The 17,550-nt window shown below is 45.3% G+C and overlaps 1 protein-coding gene across 4 annotated transcripts in view; it reads right to left on the bottom strand.

The window, feature by feature from the left end:
* Positions 1-949: 949 nt before the first annotated feature.
* Positions 950-17,550, bottom strand: part of NCOA5 (nuclear receptor coactivator 5) — a 31,593-nt gene continuing 14,992 nt past the window's right edge. For 2 of the 4 annotated variants that reach the window (XM_032605553.1, XM_032605555.1), the window contains 6 exons: positions 11,319-11,645; positions 8,753-8,889; positions 7,097-7,223; positions 5,029-5,228; positions 3,357-3,677; positions 950-2,910 (listed from right to left, as the gene is read on the bottom strand). In XM_032605553.1, the coding sequence (XP_032461444.1) occupies positions 2,321-2,910; positions 3,357-3,677; positions 5,029-5,228; positions 7,097-7,223; positions 8,753-8,889; positions 11,319-11,645 (1,702 nt within the window). In that variant the 3' untranslated portion in view covers positions 950-2,320. Of the gene's footprint in view, positions 2,911-3,333; positions 3,678-5,028; positions 5,229-7,096; positions 7,224-8,752; positions 8,890-11,318; positions 11,646-17,550 lie in introns of all 4 variants that reach the window. The other 2 variants (XM_032605556.1, XM_032605557.1) reach the window with 1 other exon arrangement.

The following is a 17,550-nucleotide window of genomic DNA, read 5'->3' as shown; positions in this document are numbered from 1 at the left end:
ATTCTGCCTCAGTATTGATCTTGTGTTCTTTGTGCCAATATGAAAAGGAGAGGGTTGGTTCTTTCCTTTACTGTTGAATGCTCCCATTTAATGCTTTATAGCTTTTATGTATTAATTTTTTAGACTCCCACCTGCACAAAATGCAATAAAAATGATTTTATTATACCCTTCACAGCCTGAGGTGTGCTGTTTGGACACTCCAGGGGGAAGAATTAGGTGGGAAGAGGCGTGTTAAAAGGTGGCCCTCCAGGAGGACCCTAGACTCTTAATCAGAAACACTGACCACCACTCCAGGTGGGTTGCCTAGTGTACTGATAGTTCTGGGGCCCTGTCCTAGAGGGACAAAGGCACTGGCAGCAGAGGCACTGCACCCACAACATCTCCTATGAGATGGTGAGCACTTCCAGGTCAGGCTCAGCAATGTCAGCATGTTGGTCCCTAACCCACTGGAGGCCCTGTGCCAGTCACTTCACCATACCCACTCCAAATTTCCTGATGGGGCTATTAAATGCTCTCCAGAGCTCCTACCTGTGACTCTGCTTCTGCCAACTCCTTGCATAATGGGCTGGACAGAGGGCGGCAAGTGAGACAAAATCAAAACAGGAGAGCACCCCACTCTCCACTCGCCTTTGGCCAGGAAAGGCCTCTTCACAAGTCCTGTTTTCCTTTCCTAGAATAAGAGGATAAGTCTCTGACACAATGCAAGTCTGCCACAAACAAGGATGTTTACATAGCATTATAATTAACCAGCAGGCTTTTGCTCTGAACTGTACTAGGTGAGCTGCATAAGGAGAGAAGCTAGGGTTAAAAGAGGTTCTGAGGCCTGACTGCAGGCTCATGGCAGACCGAAACCCATCAGTGCTGTCAGGGAACCTCACCTTCAAACTCTGGGAAGGAACGCTCACAAAGAGGCCCTGCGGATATGCATACCCAAGAAAGACAACACAGCTTTCACTTTTTCGTTTTAATTAAAAAGTAATCATCTCATCTTATTAACAACACAAAAGTTCCAAAGAGGAAAAAAACACTATGTAACACAAACAGGTCAGAACATAAAATGCTGCCATCTGGGGACCTTGAGTTTTTGAAACCACTGTTTACTCAGCCACTGGCAGGGACTCAGGTGAAGTCACTGCTCTCCCTCGTTTCTGCCAGGGGCCCCTTGAGACTGATCCACAAGGCTCTAATGAGCACCATCCCTAGGGAGAGGGCAGCTTCCTTTGTTTCCATGTAGAGCAGCAGCCAGAAGTCCTCCCTCCTCTAGTATCTTCACTCTAGCTCAAAAGTTATGAACAGCCTCCTGTATCAAGAACATGTCCAGCTACCAAAAGTCTGACATCAAAATGGTCCCTATCTCCTGCTGCTTAGAAAACAGAATAAGAGCCTGATTTTTGAGCCAAAAGCTCAAAGCAATCACTGAAAAAAAATGGGTGTTCACTGCCAGAGTCTAGAGTTGCCTTCTCAGAGCTGATTCCATGAAACACTGGTGAGGGAGAGGCTAACAGAAATATTAGGGGGTTAGAGTGGCTGGGGCCCAGGTTCACAGTTTGTGTTAAACTGCTGGTGACTGGAGCTGTGCAGTCCACGGGAGATCTTACGTTGAAATGAAAGCCAAAAAGAAAAAAAAGAGAAAACCAAAAACCAACAACCCTGGGTCAGGCAGAAAAGCGGCCGGCTTGGCCACTCCTCAACAACTCCAGTAGCTGAGTAGCCAGCCGGCTTCTGAGTCCTCAAGCAGACCCCATGTTATGTGGGATGGGGTAAGAGGACACTGTGCCCACCAAGCCCAACCTGCTGCTCTGGAACCCTACACAGGAGCTGCAGGCAGAAGCTCGACCTCTGGTGGGCCTGTGTGAGGCTGGACACCCATGGTAGGTTCAGAATGAACAAAGGCAGTGGCTTTCAACATGAAAATGCTATCCCAAGCTCACCCAGCTGGGGCTCAGCTGCTTCTTCCTCTCCCGCCCCACGTCCAGCTGACAGAGAGACAACTGAAATATAAATGGAGCCCAGACATCTACACTGCCCGTGACCCCAGAGATATTCACTTTCTACCAAAAAAACCCACAAAAAAACAAAAACAAAACCCCCCAAACCCCCACCCCACCACCACCAAAATACACCTCCAGTGCAGTATAAACTCGGACTCTGGAAGGGGTAAGCAACATAGCCTTGGGCAGAAGAGAGCAGATGGTAGAAACTTATGACATTCCATGTGGACCTGGATAGGTGCAGAGAACATCTTCCAAATAACTCTATTTAGAACGCAATAGGTGGGAGGCCAGAGGAAGAGGGGACCAGGGGTAGTTGAGATTTAGCCTCAGTAATGCCTCTGGTATGATCCCATGGGGGCTTGGGGCCGCCCCACCTGTGCTGTGGTCTGGCTAACCAGGTGGGAGAGAGCAGGGCCACTCTGGATCAGAGTGTCCAGAGCCTTCTGTACACTTGGATTGTCAAAGTTGATACCTGTGGAAGACACGGGCCTCTGGCTAGCCAAGTTGCTGGCGGGTGCCAGGCGAGTGGAAGGCTGGCCAAAGAGCCCTTGGGAAGGAGCCCCAGGCCTGGGGCCCATGTTCCGAGCAGATCCTGCCTGTCCCAAAATGTTTGGAGGCTGATTGCCAGAGGCCTGTGATCTTTGCTGAGGCTGGCTGTTCGCTGCTATGGAAAAATTCTGGTTCTGGGTGTTTCCGGCAGCAACTGAGGGGGATGCAGAGCTGCTATTGGCCGCAACCGTGCCACTAGTGAAGAGGCTGAGGATTTTGGCCTGGAGCTCTTGCTGGGAGGTGGGGGGTGCCGCTGGAGTGGGTGTAGCAGAGGGGAGCACTTGGCCGCTCTGGAGCGTTTGGGAGCTTGGCTGTGTCTTCAGCGAGGCACCCGAGGTCGCCCCGAGTGGTTGACGGGAAATCGGGCCTACAAGACAGAAGGAGGAGGTATCTGGTTCAAAGTACCCTCCATGGGCAGGAGGCTTAGCAGCCCAGGGAAGAACAACAATCACTGATCACATCAATCACACAGTACACAGACTATAACATCAATTTCCCAAAGGGGCCACATCATGGTACGTGCCGTTCCCAGAAAAGAGCTTCATTCCTCCAGACAACTACTTAAAGAAAGAAGGGCGTCCACCTTGGTTCCCAGGGAGCCAGCATGCTAGCCCACCCACGTTAACTACAGAGCAGAGCCCAGGTCTTAAGTTATCATTACACCAGCATGGCTGGCCCACAGGAGAGCCCAAGGGATGCGCTCATTTCCCTTGCCCACCCCAAGAGCCCTGGGCCTGCCACCCTCCCAACAGCACCTGGGGATTAGAGAAATGCAGAGTCAGAACTTCACCTCGGCCCTGCCACGTAGCTCACCAGGCAGAGAGTCGGCGCTGCTCCTCATCAGCCGCTCCTTCCGCTCTCGAAGGTAGTTGATGATCTTGTCAGTCTCTTCAGCAGTGAGGTACCTGTTGTCGGCCAGCAGGTTGATGAGGCTCTGGATGGCTGGAGGGTGCCCCCCACGCAGTCCCTCCTCAGGGCCTCCCCGCTCTCTTTCCTGGAGGAGGGCTTCATCGGCCATCTTGGCCGCCTGTCTGGCAATCTCCTCGCGTTCCTTCTCCCGGCACTCGTTCTTATAGCGCTCATAATTCCTGGCCACCAGCACCATGGCATCTGCCTGGGGCATGTTGCGATGCTCTGCAGGAGGGAATGACCTGAGTTATTTTCTCCCATGACAGATTTGAGTGCCCACCTACTGGACTCTACCAAGCCCTTCCTAACCTCAAATGAGCAAGAAAACCATTACAGTGACAAAAAGCCTTGGGATGGGGATGGGGAGAGGTTGGGAGAGGAGGGGGATGAAGGCTGGGAAGATAGGTGAATGGATTTCTTTGCTGGGCAACAGACACCCTTGTACAGAGCTAGTTCTTTGGGGAATTCTTAGATCACAGACGTGTAGTAAAAACCAAAGAAACATGACAGTCTCTCACAGATTCAAAAAGACCATGTGGAGAATAACCACAGGAGGCAGGCCACGGGGGTCCAAAAAGCCCTTCTGTAAAGCCTGGCTCTCTACTGTACTCCTAAGGATAGAGCTGTTTTTTTAATTTATCAGTTCAAAGGTTACGGATTAAGATCAAGTTGTGACCCTAAATAACCTCCTCTCCTCACCCCTGGGCAACAATGATTTACAGGGTTGTGAGACTTCTCAGCACTTGATATAAATGTCTTCACACATCTTGAGGGATTGTTCCTCAGAAAGACAAATGACCCGCTGGAGAGGCTTCTACACTCTATTGTTATGGGTAAAACTGGTGGGGCAAATAGAAAGCCCCAGGGTGGTGGGAAAAGCGAAAGGTTTGTGCTGTGAGAGCAAGCAATGAGCAGGGAATCAGCTGGCTGAGTCTCAACAATCTGGGAGCAAAGGACTAAAAGCTACTTCAGGGAAGGACTTCAAGGAACCTACTCTGGGTCTCCTCCCTGTTCTCACAGCCCCTCCACCCACTTCTCTAGCACTTACAGAGTATCCTAATTGCCTGCTGTATGCTTTGTCCCTCATTAGAAAATCTGGTGAAAGCAAGGACTCTACTGCATTCAGTGTAGTATGTGCCAGAGCTGCGCTGGAGCCGGCCCTCACTGCTGAGAGCAGACTGTGTGCATCTCTTCCCAACTTGCCCTGAAGCGACTTCATGTTGGTAGCTTGATATAGAACACAGTGGGAGTATTTACACCATGGAAATCAGCAAATGCTATAAACCACACCGCCCCCCCACCCCAGAACTGGTTGTTAAACATTTGCCAGCACATCACTGTATATACCTAAGTGCTAAATATAATGTCATATACAGCAGGCCCAGAACTGTATCCAGTGAAAGAGTATCAGACGACTAAATGACTATGCAAGTCTCTGCCGTGCACTTATAAAAGGGCCCGACTACATTTGAGCTGAAATACATTTACCTAAAACCTGCTGCTTCTGAGTAAGGCATAAAAAAATTAATGGACTAGTGACTACTTCTGAAATTCTGACCCGCTTGGGCCTCCATACCTTGTGGGGTTCCAAACATGATGTTGACTGTACAGGAGCGGTGAATCTGGTGTTGCTGGGTGATGACAATAGCAAAGGGAGACCCTCCCCTGCTAACATCCTCCAAGGCTTGTGACAGTGACACCTCTGTGTTGAGGAAGATCAAGTCCACTACCATGCCTAGGTCTCGAACCTTCCGCCCCACAGATTCAGCATAATCTCTGTAGAAACAAACAGGACCCAGTGAGTACTCCCTGACCAACTCCCAACTCCCACTGTGGCACCTCAGCTAGCTGTATGAGCTCCTATGAAGACTTCAAATCCCAGCTCTACCAGTGTCTCCCTAGTGCCCTCTTCAGGCTCCAAGAATCTAGACCAATTCCTTCTCTATATTGGCTCAGAATGGTCACACATAAAGTTGCCAATAGCACAGTATTTAGTACCCAGGTCCTTCTCTTGATTCTCTACTCTGATGTTCATTCCTAAACACCATCCTGATGCCTAAGACTTGTAACACATGTCTGTCTTTGTAGAGGCTACACAACATAGTGGGAAAAGCATGGGTTCTAAATGCTAGAAAGACAGGCTTGGATCCCACCACTAACATTTACTTGCAAAGTTGAAGCTTTAAGCAAGTCCCTTTACCTCTTACAAACCTCAGCTTCTTTACCAGTCAGACAGGATTAATATGGCTCAGCTCAAACGTCACTTCCTTGACTTTCTCTGCAATCTAAATCAGATCCTTGATATATTTCTTATAAGACACATCACCAATACATTTATTTCTGTCATTTGTCCAACTAGGGTATAAGCTCCACAAGAGGAAGGGGCCATGTGTATGTGCTTATTAGCATTACAGCTCCAGGACCTAGCACCTGTCACACATAGAAAAAATTTGATGAGTGAATACACATGAAACAGGATTACTGTGAAGAGTAAAAAATGTATTTAAGTGCCTAGCATGTAGTAGTTCGGAGTAGGTGCTCAGAAAATGACATTATCATGAGTCAAAAGGGGGGGGGGGCAAAAAAAATGCCATCTACAAGTTAAAGCAGCATCTGTTTCTAAACAAGGCAGCCCAGAGCCTGTGAATGCTGCCTACTGCTTGGTGTCTCAACACCTATTTCCCTAGTCTCTGCCTTGAAATTAGCTCTTTAACCCCAAACTGCTAGAAAATACATGAAGTTATTTACTAACCACTTGGGGAAAGGGAACATAGCTACTCTCAAACTTGCAAGCTGCTATATATACTCCCTTCTACACCTCTACTCTGCTTCTTCAAGGAAAGAATGTGGAACAGAGGCAGAGTAAAATACTGCTATAACTCTGGCTTGGCTAGCATGGTCACCTAACAGCTCTGCAAGGCCACGGCACTTCACAAAGAAAGCCTGGCTCTTGGCTGACAAATGCAGAGACGTATGCCTTCCAAAGTACTGGGGATTCGGTGTTGTCTCACAAAGGGGACATTTATTGCTTTGCCTAACAAGCATATATTCCCCTCTTTGATTTTCCTTGGGAAGGCACCCCTTTCCCACTCAGTCCATATGGTTCCACACGGCTAATTCCACTTTTAGCTCTAGGGGTGGGCACATGACCTAGCCCTGGCCAATCAGGGCATCCCAGCACTGCTGGTCAGAGTGATAGTTCAGGGATGGGAAAGTAATCCTGGGCAGTCCAATGAGAAACAATTCCAGGACTTCAGGTGGAAGCAATGGGAAAGAGCAGCTCTCTTTCCACTGGTTTGCTGAGCTAAGAAGATACATGTCTAGAGCCAGTGCTGTTCTGCCTTTTTGAGTAGAAAGCTTGTCTGAGAGTGAAGGCAACAGAGAGAACAAGTCTTTATGACAGTGTGACCCTGTATGTGGCCATGCCTGAACTTCCCAGTCAAGCAAACTAAAAATTTCCCTTTGGGTCTAAGCCAGTTTGCAATGGGTCTTCTGTCACCTACAAGTGAAAGAACCCTGGTTAACACAGTATAACAATGCCAGAGTACACAACAGCCCAAGTTAAGTGGGTACAGCTGCCAAGGAACCTGAATTTCTCTTCTGATCCTTCTCCTCACTCAGGAAAATATCCAAAGGGTTCTTACTTAGTCTGCTTGTTGACCACAATCACAGAACAATCAACAGGCCTCTCAGCATCAAAGCGTCTCTGGATTTCCTCAAAATACTGACGATAAAGCTCTTCTCTACGCCGTTCCTCACGTTTCAAACGCTCTGCAGGATGACACCAGAGAAAACTGAAACACGGACCGTGCCTTTCTATAAAAATAAGTCACAGGCCTTATTTTCAATCCTGAACTACTTGTAGGCAAAGGTCATAACACACACACACACACTTCTCTGAATTAATCCTCTAGACTACCTCCTAAAAATAACCCTTATTATTGTTTTTTACTATTATAAACCCATTGACATGGAATGATTGGATTAAATGGCGTGGTTGTTTTAATCTCATACATGCTGCCAAAATGCCCTCTAGAAAGGCTGTTACTAATTTATCCTTTCACAGGGGTGGAGCACCTAGTGCTATTTCTCCACATCTTAGTGAACATTGAGTATTGTCATTAAAAAACAAAACAAAACAAAAAACAAACCAAAAAAACCTCCTGCCAACTTGGTAGGTAAAAGATGGTATTTCATTATTATTCTAATTTTCATTTTGGGGACAACTATTTAAGTCCCCTATTGACAGGTAATTGTAATTTGTTTAAAAAAATCAGGCAGTAAACAAACACAACCCCCACCCCAAACAAACAAAATCAGGCAGTAAAGTGTAAGTTTTGTAACAAATTAAAAATGAGGTTCTTGGGCTTCCCTGGTGGCACAGTGGTTAAGAGTCCGCCTGCCAACGCAGGGGATGCGGGTTCGGGCCCTGGTTCAGGAGGATCCCACATGCCGTGGAGCAGCTAAGCCCGTGCGCCAAAGCTACTGAGTCTGTGCTCTAGGGCCCACAAGCCACAACTACTAGCCCACATGCCACAACTGCTGGGGTCCGCGGGCTTGGAGACCGTGCTCTGCATCAAGAGAAGCCACCGAAGTGAGAAGTCTGCACACTGCAACGAAGAGTGACCCCTGCTCGCCTCAACTAAAGAAAGCCTGAGAGCAGCAACGAAGACCCAATGCAGCGAGAGAGAGAGAGAGAGAGAGAGAGAGAGAGAGAGAGAGAGAGAGAGAGAGAGAGAAAGAAAGACCGACCGGGAGAAAGAAAGAGACAGAAAGAAAGAGGAAAAGAATGAAAGAGGTTCTTAACTTGACCAGGTGTAAAACAATCTAAAAATCTTTAAAGATGTATTGAATATATTGAGAAAATCAAGGCTTTTATCAATAAAAAACATGTTTGTCTTTACCTAAAAAGTAGATGCTGTTAGGTAAAAATTATAAATAAAACAAAAAACCCCACATACTACATAGATAATGCAAACAGTTTTAGTTACTTGGTCAATGAGCAAAAAAAAAAAGCAAATGACCTCTTCTGCTCCCATCTTTTGTTCATATTTTTTCTTATTGCTGGAATTTCGTATTTATTTCTTCTTGTTAGATGACCAAACCAGATGATGGGACTACTTCGCATTTTAAAAATGATTTTCAAGCTGAATGTTCTCTACACATGAATAGGATATTTGTATTTCCTCTTTTTGTGAATTTCTTAGCCAAGTCATTAGCCCCTTTCCAGTTGGTTATTAGCTTCCTCTTTCTTTTGTAAAGTGTCCTACCAGTGCTAAGTGCTGTTTCTGCTACTTTACCTTTTGCACGAGACTGACTTTCTGGGCCTGGAGGGCCTCGTCCATCAAAGCTATCTCTGTAACGGTCAAAGTAAGAGTCATCCTTCCTCCTGCAGTAGTCATCCATTCGCAGGTATCGGTCGTAAGAGCCTTCTCTCCTGAAAAGTTACAGAAATGTGCGCAAAGTTAAAAGTCTTATCCTGAAAAAATCAAATACAGAGAATTCTTCAAGACCCAGTTGTCTGTGAGGAAGTAAAGCACAGTAAGGCATAGGACTTTGGGATCAGACAAACGAAATTAGTATCTGGGACTCACTGCTTATCAGCTCTGTGGCTGGGACTGAGTTAACCTACCTTCCAAAATGACTGGGAGGATGTACAGAAAGCTCTCAGCATAAAGTAAGCTCTCTGGCCTAAAGTAAATACAAAATAACTGGTAGTAATTATTATTATTATTTTAAAATTTATTTATTTTATTTATTTATTTTTGGCTGTGTTGGGTCTTCGTTGCTGCACATGGGCTTTCTCTAGTTGTGGTGAGCAGGGGCTACTCTTCGTTGCAGTGCGCAGGCTTCTCATTGCGGTGGCTTCTCTTGTTGCAGAGCATGGGCTCTAGGCACACGGGCTTCAGTTGTTGTGGCTCAAGGGCTCTAGAGCACAGGCTCAGTAGTTGTGGCACACGGGGCTTAGTTGCTCCGCGGCATGTGGGACCTTCCCAGATCAGGACTCGAACCCGTGTCCTGTGCATTGGCAGGCGGATTCTTTTTTTTTTTTTTTTTTTTGCAGTGCGCGGGCCTCTCACCGCTGTGGCCTCTCCCGCTGCGGAGCACAGGCTCCGGACGCACAGGCTCAGCGGCCATGGCCCACGGGCCCAGCCGCTCCACGGCATGCGGGATCTTCCCCGACCGGGGCACGAACCCGCGTCTCCTGCATCGGCAGGCGGATTCTCAACCACTGCGCCACCAGGGAAGCCCGGCAGGCGGATTCTTAACCACTGCACCACCAGGGAAGCCCTGGTAGTAATTATTGATATTAGTTTTGAGGAACCATTCCATGCCCCCACCCCAAGCCTCCTTCCCTGTGCTTTTGAAAAACTGTGGTTAAAAACCAAAAAAATCCACATAAATAATTTTTCATCACCCCGAACAGAGACTCAACCCCCTTTGCTGTTACTTTGTCTCTATGAATTTGCCTTTTCTAAATACTTCATATAAGTGAAAACATGTATTTGTCTTTTGTGTCTGTCTGGCTTATTTCACGTAGCATAATGTTTTCAAGGACCATCAAGGTTGTAGCAGGTGTCAGAATTACCTTTCTTTTTTTTTTTTTTTTTTTTTTTTTTTGCGGTATGCGGGCCTCTCACTGTTATGGCTTCTCCCGTTGCGGAGCACAGGCTCTGGACACGCAGGCCCAGCGGCCATGGCTCACGGGCCCAGCCGCTCCGCGGCATGTGGGATCTTCCCGGACTGGGGCATGAACCCGCGTCCCCTGCATCGGCAGGCAGACTCTCAACCACTGTGCCACCAGGGAAGCCCCAGAATTACCTTTCTTTTTATGGCTGAATAATATTGTTTTATGGATATATCACATTTTTTTATCCATCTATTGATGGACATTTGAATTGTGTCTACCTTCTGGCTACTGTGAATAGTGTTGCTATGTACATTCACATTCATCTGTGTGAGTTCCTCTTTTCAATTCTTTTGGATATATATTCAGGAGTGGAACTGATGGATCATTAATTCTACTATATTTAACTTTTTGAGGAACCGTCAAACTTTTTCACAGTGGCCATACTACTTTACATTCCCACCAGCAATGTATGAGGATTCCAGTTTCTCCACACCTCGCCAACACTTTTTTTAAAAATAATTATAGCCGGCTTCCCTGGTGGCCCAGTGGTTGAGAATCTGCCTGCCAATGCAGGGAACACGGGTTCGAGCCCTGGTCTGGGAAGATCCCACATGCCACGGAGCACCTGAGCCCGTGAGCCACAGCTACTGAGCCTGTGCGTCTGGAGCCTGTGCTCCGTGGCAGGAGAGGCCGCGATAGTAAGAGGCCCGCGCACCGCGATGGTGCGTGATGAAGAGTGGCTCCCGCTCGCCGCAACTAGAGGAAGCCCTCACACAGAAACAAAGACCCAACACAGCATAAATAAATAAATTTAAAAAAAAAAAAAAAAAAAAATAATTATAGCCATCCTAGTAGGTATGAAGTGGTATCTCATCGTGGCTTTAATTTGCATTTCTCTGATAACTAAGTATGTCGAGCATCTTTTCACGTATTTATTGGCCATTTGTGCATCTTCCCTGCGGTTTTGCACGGCCAAAACAATTTGTACTCCATCTTTTTTTCCATTTGCATGATGTTGCCTTTCAGAGGCCACAGGGAGATTCATTCACTAAGCACAGTTCATCATCATTCACACATTCACCACATACTTATTAAGCAGCACATCTACCATTTGATAGACACTGGAAATACAGGGCTGATAAAGTCACTGCTATACAGAGCTTTCCATTAGTTCAGCAGAACACACATAAAAAAGACTATTACAAAAAAACCAAGCAGAACAGCTATACAGGTACCTGTACATGGGATCTCGGGAGTCTCTCATATCTCTGTATCTGTCGTACATGGGGTCCCGGTGATCTCGAAAATCCCTAGAGTCTCTTAGGTCACGAAAGTCTCTAGGATCCCTCATGTCCCGAGCATCACGCATACTTCTGCTGTCTCTGTGATCCCGAATGTCTCTGCTCTCTCTGTGGTCCCGCAAATCTCGGGGGTCTCGCATGTCTCTGCTATCTCGAGCATCCCGGCCATTTCTGCCATCCCTGGGCTCTCTTCTTGGACTTCCTCGAATGGGGGATCGATCACGTCTTGTATCCCGGCTGTCTCCAAAGCCATATGGATCCCTGTGGGAGGTAGCAAGAAAATGCTAAGACAAAGAAATTGAAGGAGCCAACCTTTCAGCTCTTTATTGGAGGAAGCCCCCACCCTCCAAGCATTCTTCTCTAAAATACGGCAGTCAGTGAGAACATGATTAAAATTTTAAGGATAGTTACCATCTGGTCAGCAAATAAAGACTAGTAGGTTCTAGAATCTCAAAAGATTAGGATATTGAGGGAAGAATGTATGATCCAGAGTCAAAAGTTCTGACTGGGATCATAGTGTTTATCAGGCTTCAGGGACTAATTCAGTATTCTGTATACATGTCAAACTATCACCTCTATCTCAACAGGTTTTCAAAGTGAAAGTGTCTCCCCCCAGAACCTACTTCCTCCCATCAGACTTGTTCGAAAGAGACTTTAAAGGGGGCGGAACGTTGCATGCGTTCGTGCGTGCGTGCGTGTGTCATAATAAGGGGCAAGACTCATGAAGAAAAAATGAGCAAATGGCACCATCTCATACAAAGTAACGGTGATCAAAGGCGTCCTTAAAGTACAGAAAACGTCACTTAAAACATCTAGCAGGATTAATCAAATTAAGGGGGGAAAAGAAAGAAGTACAATATGAGACATACAGTCAGGTACAGGAACACTCAGTTTCTCTACCTTCTTAACATACTTATTGAGAAGTGGTCTCTCTCAGTCTGAGGTTTATGTAGAACCTGATTCCTTTTTTGCCAAGGTGTTTTTTTGTTTTAAAAAAAACAGTATTTGAAGTCACAGGTATGTTTGGCCTGATCTGCTTCAATATTCTTCATGAGACATCCCACCCAACTGGGAACTCATCCCCAATTTCTTAGTCAACCCAATCAGGCCCAGACTGACTTTTTCCTTTCTGCCTAAAACCATCTTCCCATTTACCATGGTTTAAGTTCTTGAAAGTTAACTGATTTTTCTTCTCTATCCCCATTAAGTCACTTGAATCCTGCTTGTTTTTCTTGTTCATTCTCATTGGATTTCTAAGTTCAATCCAAACTCTTATTTTTATGCTGGCACCACCAAGAGTTTCCAAAAAACAAAATCAAAACCCAATCTTCCAGATTTCAATTCATTCAGCAAATACCAGATTAATCATCTGAATTTCCACCTGTTACCAACTGCAGCTTGGCTATCACGCTTCTGGGCACCCTTCCCTAACAGATCTGGCCCCTTTGCATTTATTATTTCTCCCCCATTTCCTGATCCAACCTCCTTAGTTTTACTTAAGCTGTTCTTATGACTTAACTCACACTACGCATCTCAGTATTTCTGTTCATACGGCTTTTCAACATGAAATGTTCTTCTTGCACTAACTCAGGTGTCACCCAATCCTCAAAGGCAAGTTCATGTCCCATGTCTTCCAAGGAATCTCTAATCTCTAGCAACTGCTGACCCCTCCTGCTAAACTCTCTGAGCACTCACTATTTCTATTACTCAGCTTGATCTGTTTACCTTTTTACGTCTTCTCGTGTGACCCACTTTAAGGATTACCTCCTCCGTAGAACCTACCCTGAACTCTTGATCTTTTCCAACAAATATGCTCCTCCTCCATTCTTTTCCATCTCATCTACCTACTCAGTTGCTCAAGCCAGGAAACTGGATGTCATCCTTTCCTTAAAGTCGCATCCACTCTTCCAATCACATTTCCAAATTCTGTTAACTCTTTCTCTGAAATTGATGTCCATTCTGCCCATTTCTTTACCTCTATAAAGTACCACTGAAGGCCAACCCCAAACCATCTCTCCCCAAAACCACGGCAAGAGCCTTCTAAAGTAGTCTTCTCACCTCTTCTCTTGCCTGTTTCCCAATCTTTCTCCAGATTACTCTAAAGTGATCTTTTACACATATAAAACCCTTCACTGGTTTCCCACAGTATTTCGAATTCAGTCTAAAATCTCTACTGAGGCTAGTAAGATTCTCCCTGGCCTTGGCTCCTGTCTTCTCCAACCTAGTCTCACCTTCTCCCTAGTTCACCACTTTCTTACCATACTGACCTTTCAGCTATAACTAGTCAAGGTTTTTCCTGATGCCTCTACTTGAGTAGCAGGAACGAATACATACTCATTTTCCAGGTCTCAGGCTTAAGTATCCCTTACTCCCTGATTCTGTTAGTTTAAAAGTTTATCTTCTGTCCCTAAATCCTGGCCACTTTCTCTCATAGCACTTTGTTTTCACTCATTTATCACAATTTGACGTCATTTATCACAATTTGACGTCACATATCAATTTGTTTAATGTCTGTTTGCCCTACTAGACTGTAAGTCCATGAGGACAAGGACTGTCAGTTTCACTCTCCATGATAAAGCCACCGCATAGGTTTATATTGTCTGGCATGTAGCAGACGCTCCATGAATATGTTAAATGAGCCTTGCTCTGCACACATATTTCTACTGCTGCACTTATCACACTGTTCTGTAGTTATTTGTTTACATGGCTTCCCTACCAAACAGTAAGCTCTTCCAAATGCTTTGTATCCATAGGACACAGAAAAGAGTTCAGTAAATGTTTAATGAATTGAATTGTTCAACTAAAACGTAAGCCTCTCAAGAGCAGGCATCGTGTTTTCTTTATAGTTTTGTCATCTACCATGACTACACATATGGGCATTCATCATGATGCCCTCAGCTTGGAAGAAAACCTGAATTTCACTTCATCCACATGGTCACAGCAAAAACAATTTAAATGCCAATTCTGCTTCTATGAAAAGTCCTTGTCATATGTTTTAAGGCTCACAAGTACTCCTGATTTGTGGGAGCAAACATATGGGAGACTACAGAATTTAAATGAGGACAGCTAAACATTTTTCCTATTAAAATAAAGTGCAGACTAACCAAGATTTTTACTTCAACTTTTATTATGTCACATAAATCCGCCTAACACGTGTAACATCTGATCTAGTGTATATAATACGGGCAAATACCCAGGATCTAATGGAAAGGGACAACTGTAAAGCATTTCTGGATTAATGATCAGCAGATAAACCTGCCTTGGGGAGCAGTTAGAAACAGTTATTAGAGGTGGAATCAGATTTCAAGTGTTCCCTGGCAATCAAGGCTGAAAGGGATCATGAACTTGACAGACCACAGACCACACACAAAGCCGTGGGCTGGTGAAAACAGGGGTGGGGACAGGGATAAGAACACCACGTCAGAGCATGTTTCTCACAGACTCAGGATAATTATAAATGCCATATTTGGTGCTCGTTCTTTTGAATCCACTGAAATACCTTACTCACCTGTCAAGAGTTTTCCCTGGAGGTTGACCATAACACCCTAGATTCCCCAAATCTGGGTTCATGCTTCCAGTTTGGGAAGGCAAGCACTCTCCTCCCCTCAATGAATCTAAAGTCTGTGTGCAACAAAACTACAAATTTCCCCTCAATTACCTTCTGGGTAAAAATGTAGAAGAGACAATATTCACATGGGGAAGAACCAAAGGAGTGGTAGAAGCAGGGACAGAGAGGATAGTAATTCTCTAAAATGAAAAGGCAACGCTTTTTTCCTTTCTCCAAAAGACGAGCAGTATGGCAGACTGCTGCTCTTCTGGAGGCAAAAACAAAAAACCCTTTAAGGTCACTTTAGAACCCAACAAAGAACTCCCCAGAACAAAAGGGCTCCTGCTTCTGGCCCCAACATGTTTCTCAAAGCAAGAACCGGGTAACAAAAAGGTGGTACAGTGTGCAGGATCCAGAGTGCCGCAAGTGAAGCCTGCTCAATGAGATGCTTGACCTCAGATAACAAATGGGTTAGAAGTAAGTTTCTGGAGAATACAGTTCACTGTATCATCCCACAGTACCAGAGGTGTTTAACTGGAGACCACTGCATTGTACCCTCAGGTACTAGGTCACTAGAGGCTAAAAAGAAACTGAATAGTTGTTAAAGAAATTTCAGAACCAGAGTCCACAAACTGAAGGCAAATGATAAAACCCACTAAAATTCCGTTGCAAATTCCTCAGCTATTCAGCAGGAGCGGGGGAAAGGCCAAATACTCTTTGCCTTGAGAGAAATAAAGTCACACCATTTGGAAACATCTGAGAGGTAAGGAGGGATGGGTGAAGGGAAGAACCGTGGCAAGTGAGGTGCTTCTGGCAGAAGTGCTCCTCTTCCTGGGGTGACAGGGGTATGCAGAGCACTAGGCATTTGACAGCTTACTGATAAGATGATTATCTTGGACAACTGATGGACTTTGAGCTTCTCTTTGTCTAGAGACTGAGACCTCAAGCCCAGGATGGTGTCCTTTGGCCTTGGCTGTACAGAAGGTTAGGGAGGAAGGCCTCTGTCCTATTCTTTGTCAGCATCTCTTTTTTCTTTCTGTTCACATTAATATTTTCCTTGGGAGGCCAGCCTTTTTTTTTTTGCTCCTGAAAAAAAAATCCTTCATCAGCTCTTCGTACTTCTGTTCTGTCACAGATACTGTCCACAAATACCATTCTCTAAATGGCCGGCTGCTGTGTGATCTTGATCCCCCACCATGCGCTCCATGCTGTTAGAAACAGAGACAACAGACTTGTACAGAATTTTGCCATTAGGTGCAGGTAGGATAATGGGGTGCAATGAGATATCACACATTACAAATCCCAATTTTATAAGTGCCCATGCTTCTCCCTAGGAAGCACACTGATGATTTTCTCAAACACAAATACGACTCTTCTGTTGGTAGAGAGAGGCGGCACTTGCTGAGAACTGACGGCTCTTCTTTAAGTGTTAGTGCAGAGGTAATCACAGCCTGCAATCTTTAATTGTGAAGCCCACCTAGAGCTAGGGCTGTCTCATACCCAAGGAGCAAGCAGTTATCAAAGGAATTAACACTGTGGATACACAGAAATCACCTCGGGCTACATAAGAAACTTGTCTACAGTTAGGTTATTTCTTTTCTTCTTTAAAGAACTGAAATATAGTTGATGATGATTAGGTTATTTTTGATGAACCAATCCTTGATGATTTTCACCAAAGAGGCACCAGGCCTAACATCCTTCACAAATACATAGGGAAATTCTCTGCAGAGTTCTTGATGTAGACAAGTTAATTCTATTTGCCTTTTTTCAGGTCATGTAGGAAGGTTTAGGAAATGCAGAGTCTCACTTGGAGGCCACGTCTGCATAAGGATATATTCCAGACCTGGACTGCCGAAGTGTTGAGCTGAAGATGAAAACTGAGAACTGAGGTACGACTAGAATCATGGTCCAGTCTCTGAGGAAGGTAAGGGCTGATGCCTAGCACCAATGCTAGACAAGCTGCATGGTAACTATGCAATGTACTCAATGCATACAATGGAGTCCAATGAAGTGGTCCAAGGATTAAATGATGAGAATTCAGGCTGAAATCTGATCCAGAGCAGGGATCCCTGATGCAGAATTCTGTGCTTGGCTGGGCCAATATTGTCAGAACCACATTCTGACAGCTGGAGTCATTAGGGAGGCATATTACTGAACGGAGAGCAAAGCCAGCAGAACCGTGGCTTACAGAGACATTTGAAGAGGTGATAATCCTGTGAAAACTCCCAAAGATACTGAGGTGTTTTGACACTCAAGGTTAAAGTCCAGCAAAACAAGATGTTACAAAGGTCCTGCCAACATGCTTAAAAACAATTCTCTTATTAAAAGTAGCAACACTGAAGACACAGAGTTACAACTTAAGGGAAATGTGTGCTATAGGTAGTGGGGTTTTTTCCTGTGAATAATGCATTTCTCTATGCCTGGGGGCACATAAAATGATTAGGGTTGCCAAATGAAGGCAGTTGGATTGTTGTCAACATACTGGTTCGCTTGGAATTATCTCAAGGCTCTGATTGGAAGCATGCACCCAAAAAGACAGTGCTATCCATTGTTCACCCTCAGAGAAATGATAAGCCCCTTCCAGACTAACCACATACTTTGCCTACTTACTGTATTTTA

This window comes from Phocoena sinus, chromosome 15 (assembly GCF_008692025.1).
Source record: "Phocoena sinus isolate mPhoSin1 chromosome 15, mPhoSin1.pri, whole genome shotgun sequence".
NCBI lineage: Eukaryota > Metazoa > Chordata > Mammalia > Artiodactyla > Phocoenidae > Phocoena > Phocoena sinus.
The sequence above is the reverse complement of the archived record's forward strand: the minus strand, read 5'-3'. Positions and strand labels throughout refer to the sequence as shown.